The following is an 8,281-nucleotide window of genomic DNA, read 5'->3' as shown; positions in this document are numbered from 1 at the left end:
GTCTATGGTTTTTTTTTTTTTTTTTTTGGGTTTTATCTACTATTTTGTCCAAAAAAACTACGGTTTTAATTTTTTATTTTTTTATATATATTTTTATTTTTTTGTAATATAGAGTATAAAAAAAATCATAAGATACATACAAGGGGATACAAATGTTTATTGGCTATTAAATTTTTTTTAATAAAAAAAATTTTTTGAAAAAAAAAAAAACCCCGGTTTTTTTGTGAAACCTACGATGTACAAGTGTTTACTGCACAAATTGTGCAGTAAATACTTGTACACCGTAGGTTTCTAAAAAACCTACGGTTTCCCTTTTTTTTTTAAAAAAAAAAAAAAAAATTATACCACAACAAAATACATCCAATTCCTATTCTATTGATATCATTTTTAAAAAAACGAAAAAAAAACGTCCGTACGGTTTAATATGAAACCTACGGTGTACAAGTCGACACTGCACAAACAGTGCATTGGGCACTTGTACACCGTAGGTGTCATATGAAACCTACGGTTTTATATATATTTTTTTCAATTTTTTTCAAAAAAAAAATTATCTCCATAAACAAAACCTACTCCTAATCACAAACACGATAAAATTTTTAAGAAAAGTAGACAAACATGGTTGTTCTTCGGATGTTCCATTGAGACTTGAGAGAAAAACGTAGTCAAACAAAAGAAAACAATAGGAAAATGACCAAATCTGAAATTTTTTCTATTATATACTTTGGGCTAATGGGCCACGAAAAAGTAAACGGTCCCTTGAAACAGCAACCCATTAGGGGAAAAGAGTAGTCAACGGGCGTTGACCGTAGTCATCATCCGTAGTCAACTAAAAGTTGACTGGGCTATTTTTGGCTAAGTGGGTTTTTTTGGCTATTTTTTGATAAATAATTAGGAAAAATAGCTAGTTTTGTATTTTTCCCTTTTTTTTTTTTTTGCTATTTTCCACAATATAATTAAGGGATTAGGCTATATTTGTAATTTTTTCATATAAGTCCGTTATTTTTGTTAAACTGAGTTACTTAATTTCCCTTATATAAATTACTTCAACTACTTTTAATTAGTAATGATCATCACCAAAATCAACACATGACATATATATTCATTATATAGACAATAAACAGTACACTAATTGTTTTGTGGAAAAAACCTAAAAACATATCTTATCTTATACACTTCATCATCGAAACTTAAAATTTATAAGCATTTTATTTAAGACAATTAACTAATCTTCATCGCCTGCTGACATTAACCACTGAATATAATCAGACCCTTGAATGCAATCAGACTCATTAATTGGAAGAACTCTTTTCCTCATCAGAGCATCAATCACACCAGGCAATTTCCTCTTCACACCACCCCTTTCCCTTGATCTAAACTCATCATCACCTTCAACAAAATCCCCCTAAAAACACAACACAAACATCAAAACACAATTCAACTAATTATAAATTATTAATCACATCACATAAAAAAAAAATCATCTTCTTACCATAGTGTAAACATGGCTTCCGGATTTCTCATGATTATCTCTCACGTGCTTAAAAGCAAACCTCATCCCACATCCCGAAACACTGCACACAAATGGCTTCTCTTGATGATGAGCAGCTTTTACATGTACTGCAAGATTTGACCTCTGCAAATTTCATAATCATTACAACTTATAATTCATTTAATATTTTAAATGTATAAAAGGGTAAACTTGGGAATGAAATGGTTATTACTTTTGAGAATGTATGATCACATCCATCAAAGCTGCATTTGATCCTCTCTTTCTCTTCAGATACAACTTTTTCATGTGTTCGAAGGTGTCGTTTGATGTTTTTCTTTAAGTGTTTGCTACCACAGATTTCACAGTTGATATGTTGATGACATGATTGAATGTGAGCCTTTAAACACTGTTCGTTTGTGAAATACTTCATGCATTCTCCACATAATGCTTCCACTGTGTCCAACTTAACTGAAATAATCAACAAAATTTAGTTAAAATCCAAAAAAAGTTTATAAAGATTTGACAAGAAAGATTAGAAGGTGTTTAATTACCATGAGATTCTTCATGTTTTTGTAATCTTGATGCATATTGGAAAACTTTTCCACATCCAGGTTCTGGACAAGTGTAAGTAGTCTTTTGTTCTTGTGTGTCTTCAGAGTCTGAGTCATCATCATGGATTTCTTTGATGTGTCTTGTTAAGTTCCCTTGGATTGAGAATTTGCTCTTGCAGTTTTTGATTGTACATTCAAAGATTTTACCCTGGTGTTGGATTAGGTGGCGATTTAGGTGGTCTTTTCTTCTGTAACTGTGGTTGCAGTCTTCCATTGGACAAAAGAAAGGTCTCTGTAAAAAGATGAAGATTAATTCATGAGAAATTTTGTTTGTGTTGTTGTGGTTGAAAGTTTTGGGAATAATGAAATGGAAGAATCTTGGAACCTTATTGATGGCGTGATTGAGGGTCGCTTGATGGAGCTTCTCAGGAGGTCGCCCAACCTGATACTATTCCAATCAAGGTCTCGCATTTTGGAGTTCTTCATGGGATCCAATGCTTTCACACAAACAAAATCCATTTTGTGTTCATATAATTTTGAATACCTAGAATAACTTTATACCCTGCATAAGTGTGGATAGTGTAATAGATTAATGATCTAAGAACTATATCATTTGAAATCCTTAGGAAACGATTATACGATATAGATCAAATCCGAGAGCGATCCATTCATTTACAGTAGTATGAAGTTAAGATCAGACTTCAATGTACTGACGTTTCAAGAATACCTCGAGTGAATGGCTTTGCATATGCTGCTTCAAGTGCGCAGGTTTTCGAAATGAGACCCCGCATTCCTCACAAACGTTCAACTTGCATTCTGCATCATCTTCTTTCTCTATAAGTTTATCCTAAATACCACAAAATTTTCAACATTAAATGCTTGCAAGTCCAGCAATAACAACTAGTAGAGTCGCATAACTAAACAGAGCTCAATTATTAGTCCTGATCAACACAAAATCGCACAATATACCCTCGCATACAACAAAATCCATCAACAGCCTTCGATTGAACCACTAACAACCAAATACCTAACCGATTTCATCGGTATCTATATAATTTTAAACAGATCCGACTCTCCGAACAAGAATTTCCATGTCACATAAAGTTTATCAGCTAATTACAATATTCTATCACGAACAAGCTGTGGTTAAACACAAACCTGGTGGTGTGATTGAATATGAGCATTAATGAGGGTCTTCTTCGAGCGAACAATCCCACAGTACTCGCAAGTATAACGCCTTATATCTCTGAATATCGGGATTTCTCTTTGCGTTTCGATTCTTTCTTCTTCCATCGCGAGAGATTTTGTAGCTCAAACGAAGTAAGAGAGAAACGTTAATGGCAGCTTCGGACAAGCTGCTGCGATATAAATACTGCAGCGCTAGGGTTTTCAATATTACGTTAGATGGGTGGGCCAAATTTCGAGCCCAAATGTTGGGCCACAAATTAGAGACCCAAAGTGAGAAACTGAGAACAGGCATTTTGGTCCAGTTTAATTTAATCAATGAATTTTATTTTAACGAAAAGGCTTCAGCTATATCGGATGTTGTCTTCCCTTCTAGAGGTTGAGGGTTGAAGTCTCATCGAAGATATAGGTGGAATTAAAAGTAGTTTAGGAGTATAATAGATTTGCGAATTTTATTTTATTTTTGATATTTCTATTTTCATTAATTTATTAATTTATAAAACTTAAGTAAAGAATTCACTTTACCTATGGTTATTTTTATATGGTACAACTTATAAAAGTGTATTTTGTTTTCAATTTTAGGGTTTAATTAGGATTTGGTTCTAAATTCAAGATAGCTAGTCTTGTATTTTTATTTGTTGAATGTGTTTTGGTTTACCAAATGGTCTTTAGACTAACCTTACTTTAGACTAACATTATCAGGAGTTGACGAACAGATGTCCTTCAGCCAAAAGTTAAAGATCAACTCTCGTTATAGACAGAAGTATAAATTTAAGAATAAAATAACAGATGTATGGATAAATCGTTCTAAAAAAAATTTGTTGTGGTTTGTTGTTTAAACTTCTTAGCTTTCCATGGTAGTTGATTTTGATTTCATCAAACTTTCATGAGATAAGTTTATTTTCATGTAAATTCAACTATGTGAGTTAATAGCAATATACTTTGCGAGTGTGTATTAAATATTTATAGCAAAAGGTAAATAAGATACGTGTACCTTTTTTTGTTAATTAAATCATAAAGAAACTATGCATTATAACGATTGAAAATCTCATTCACCTATTCACCTATTTACGCGGAAAATCATATTATTTTACAAATGACAATTTTAAATTGTAAACTATGATTTTTACAAAAACAAAAAAAAAAAAAAAGAACCAAAAACTATTTTCACAAAAAATATATATATTATATAATAAAAGATAAAAATAAAAATTGTATCCTATTGACTAGTAGCGCCTATTTTCTCACTGGGTTCTGTCTCACCCATGGGACTATTGACATTGACAGGTGATGGTTTCTCACTCATGGGGACGTCATTGCCACCTGTCATGGGACTGGTGGGACCCGATGCTTTTGGAGAATTTGTGGTTGAGCCACGCGGTCTATTCAGAGCATGACAGCGTGGACAAAAGTATGTAATGAATGGGAAATCCTCTTTCCTTGCAAGACCTACAAAAATAAGACATGCTTTTAAGTATTATATTTTCTCTTTTTTTTTTAATTTAGAATGAATGGAATGAATTATTACATTTCCCTTTGTGGCAACCAAACACGATTTTTTTAATTTCGTCGTAATGTTCAATTCCATTCCATTTTTTGTTACTGTATACCAAACGCTACCTTAATCTTTAATGATAACAAAATTTAATCTAGTAAGTTATACAGGAGTGGGTTTTTTTTACATGCATAAAAAAACAATTTAATAGAGAAATTCATCAAATGAAGCTTTCCTAATTTAAGACCTAACTTTTTATAGATTTGCACTCATTTATTCTAACCTTCCATTTCCTAAGTGTGTCCTCATTTATTTTCTTGTCCATTTCCCACCATTTTCTCTAAATTTAAACAACATTTAACTTAATGGGAAATTGCATACGACATTTTGAACTAAAATGTTTAAACAACAAGACATGGGACATATTATGTCACATATCAAGCAGCTATAACTTTTGAAATTATTACTTTTTAGGTTAAACTACATTTTTGGTTGATTTTTAAGGTATCTTTTCTTGTTTTTAGTTTTTAGTTTTTATTTCACTGTTTCATAAAACTTTTCTCCCCTCTCACTCACCTCGTAACTTTCAGTCCATTAAACCCTTGCAAAATGCCCATTTTGCCCTCATCTTTTCCTTCAAGAACGTATTGATAATTAAAAAGCCTAAACAGTTTTTTTAAGGCTTTTAGATTTGATTTTTGTTTTACCATAAGTTAGAGTGTAGAAATGAAGTGTACTTACCATTGTGCATAAGGCAATTCCCACATATAAGTGCAAAAGATTGTGCAGGGTCCTCTCCAACAAGCAAAGCTGCAACTTTAGCAAGCCAACCCCCATCTTGAGTCCCTGAAGCTGAAGGGTTATGATGCTCAACAACAATCTGCTGAGGTGGCGACACCTCAGACACCTCATCTTCTAAATGCTGAATCATGTCCACATCAGATTGCTGCATTACATGGCCTCCCCCCTTTGATGTTGTAGCATCAGATGTATTTCTTTTCCTCAGCCCACAAGATGTCACAGGCTCAAAATCATTGCTCTTCCCTGTATCTTGAAGATCATGATGAGACTCCTCTAGGAACATTCTTATCCCTGAATCAGCACTCAATTTCGATGCAAGAACAGCTGCAGCAGCTGCTTTGGCTGCTGGATCAGGGTCATATTTCTGCCAATAAACATTTTTTAGGGCATTGAAATCTTTGCAATGATGATTAAGGAGATCACTATTGTGTACCTGAATTAGTTGCTGAGTGGTGTAGTAATTTGTTCGTTCTTTTAGTTCATCAATCTTTTCTTGTCTTTCAACCTGAAGGCTTTCTAGGGTTTTCTGATCTCTGCTATCACCTATTTGAGAAAAATGCATGAGAAAGTTCTTGCATTTTAGGAGATTATAGATGTGTAAGTTATCATCCTCATGATTAAGTTTAGGAACTTACACATTCTTGTGAAGCAAAAAAGTGCCCAATACAAAGCGGATGAGAAAGCAGGCAGAAGAAAGATTGGAAGAACTCGTAATGCCCTCATTTGCCAGTCTAAGTCCACAGATCTTGTTGTAATTATAGCGTAAGCCAATGCTACAACCTGTAAACAAAGGAAATCAACATGAAAACGAGAAGAGCCTGAAGAAAGTAACAGAAATTAGCGTGTAATGGAGAAGTGAGAAGGACCTCAAGGAAAACAGAAACGACGACTAAATTCCTAGCGGTTGACCTCCAACTTGAAGATCTCCTCTTCATTTTAGAAATAAGAGTGGCTTCTTCTTTAGATATGTATTGCAATCGTTTCTCAAAATCATCACCATGTAACCTAAACAAAAACAAACCATTCCAGACTCGAGACCAAAAACTCCTCTTCCTCTTTTTATTATCATCGCCGTCTACTTCAGCCATTTATCCTCTACTCAATTCCATAAAATATACAATCAGCACAATACGAATTGAAAAAACCAAATCACATGATTATTATTCAACGGAGACGTTGTCATCGGATCAAAACCCTAACAATGAAATACGTTGGAATCGGAAACTTACGTACCTGGAATTCAATAATCGACTTAAAAGTTCTGATTTCTGAAGAAGGCGCGAATGCAAAATCTCTCGCTGTAATTGAAGATGAAAGACAATTTTGATCGTGGATAGCAGTGATGTTTTTGATTGTTTCGTGATGATCAGAAAATCCTATTCGATCGATCGGCGATTGGAAGGGAAAACGGATTTAGTTGGGTCGGGCGTAAAGCATAAAAATTTAGCCGCGAAATCGAGGATAGTGGTGACGTTAAGAAAAGCATATAGATATCCCCATACTACCCCCTTCAACTTTTAAATTCTATGTTATATAGACAATTTTTGTAAAAAAACTGTATACAGACATTTTTTTTATAAATTATAAAGATGATTTTTGTAATTTATTCTTTGTATAGGGCTCAAAGATGCTAACATAAGAAAACCTTGAACATATAAAAAAAAATGCATGACATTTTCTGTAAATTACATGACACTTTTTGTAATGTATTTTCTAGGGGTATGCACCAAACCGCACAAACCGCATAAACCGCCCACACCGCACCAAACCGCACCGCATATGGCGGTTTAGAACTAGTGTGGTGCGGTTTGCGGTTTGAAATTTTGTTAAACCGCACTATGCGATGCGGTTTGTGGTTTCCAATTATTTTTTTTTAACCGACAAATCTAATCCTCCTAAGCTAACAACACCTATTCCACTTATGTCCACGATGGGACTTGAACCCTCGACTTCAAAGAAGGAGGACACCACCTGATACCGCACTTTATATATATATATATATATATATATATATATATATATATATATATATATATATATATAAAATACAAACACATAAAAATTACACAGAAGATACGAATTTGGTTTTATTACTAATGAATTTTGATATCACCATTTTCAATTTTTGTAAACAAATGTGTGATAGATTATTTATCTGATTGTCTAATGTAACAATGACTAGTATTGTTAAAACATTGGCAAAACCAACTTATCTTGATTCTATAACTAATATATTTATGTATAAATTTTATGTACATAATATTAAAAATACATATCCTTTTTCAAACCGCATAAACCGCACAAACCGCCTGCACCAAACCACACCACATAACGCGGTTTAGAACCTTCGTGGTGTGGTTTGCGGTTTTCTAAAATTTCAAACCGCACATGCGGTGCGGTTTGCGGTTTCGACTCGAAACCGCACCAAACCGCACCGCGAACACCCCTAGTATTTTCTATATATGAAACAAACCTGTCTGTCAATATATGAAATTTTTGTGGCCAAAATCTTAAACCTTAAAATTCTAGAGATAAAACCTACCAATATATAAAACTGTTATGTAGTCAAAGTATTAAACCTAAAAATTATAGGAACCAAATATACCAATATACAAAACTTGTATCTACCAATATTCAAAATTTTATGACCAAAATCTCAAACTCAAAAATTCATTATTCATTTCTCAATTCAAATTAGTATATATAATAATAAATATTCATTTCTCAATTCAAATTATAAGGATAGATTTTTTTTTTGTT

General features: G+C 33.1%; 2 protein-coding genes across 3 annotated transcripts; both read right to left on the bottom strand.

The window, feature by feature from the left end:
• Nucleotides 1–1,076: 1,076 nt before the first annotated feature.
• On the bottom strand, nucleotides 1,077–3,386 carry TFIIIA (transcription factor IIIA). The gene is made up of 6 exons (XM_079073204.1): nucleotides 3,199–3,386; nucleotides 2,768–2,887; nucleotides 2,041–2,332; nucleotides 1,722–1,957; nucleotides 1,490–1,633; nucleotides 1,077–1,402 (listed from the first exon to the last, which is right to left on the bottom strand). Exons 1-6 carry the CDS (start codon nucleotides 3,331–3,333, stop codon nucleotides 1,223–1,225), a joined length of 1,107 nt encoding a protein of 368 aa, XP_078929330.1. The 5' UTR covers nucleotides 3,334–3,386; the 3' UTR covers nucleotides 1,077–1,222.
• Nucleotides 3,387–4,264: 878 nt separating this feature from the next.
• On the bottom strand, nucleotides 4,265–6,999 carry LOC145138125 (uncharacterized protein At2g24330-like). 2 transcript variants are annotated; one of them, XM_079072267.1, is made up of 6 exons: nucleotides 6,755–6,999; nucleotides 6,388–6,616; nucleotides 6,157–6,301; nucleotides 5,955–6,064; nucleotides 5,462–5,885; nucleotides 4,265–4,674 (listed from the first exon to the last, which is right to left on the bottom strand). In XM_079072267.1, the coding sequence occupies exons 2-6, from the start codon at nucleotides 6,607–6,609 to the stop codon at nucleotides 4,445–4,447; spliced, it is 1,131 nt and encodes a 376-aa protein (XP_078928393.1). In that variant the 5' UTR covers nucleotides 6,610–6,616; nucleotides 6,755–6,999; the 3' UTR covers nucleotides 4,265–4,444. The 2 variants fall into 2 exon arrangements, with proteins under 2 accessions (XP_078928393.1, XP_078928392.1); XM_079072266.1 differs by having other exon boundaries at nucleotides 5,462–6,064.
• Nucleotides 7,000–8,281: the final 1,282 nt, after the last annotated feature.

The sequence above is a fragment of the Lactuca virosa genome, chromosome 9 (genome assembly GCF_052849685.1).
Source record: "Lactuca virosa cultivar CGN04683 chromosome 9, Lactuca_virosa_CGN04683_v6, whole genome shotgun sequence".
NCBI classification, from domain to species: domain Eukaryota; kingdom Viridiplantae; phylum Streptophyta; class Magnoliopsida; order Asterales; family Asteraceae; genus Lactuca; species Lactuca virosa.
Note: the sequence above shows the minus strand (reverse complement) of the source record. Positions and strands in the feature narration are given on the sequence as shown.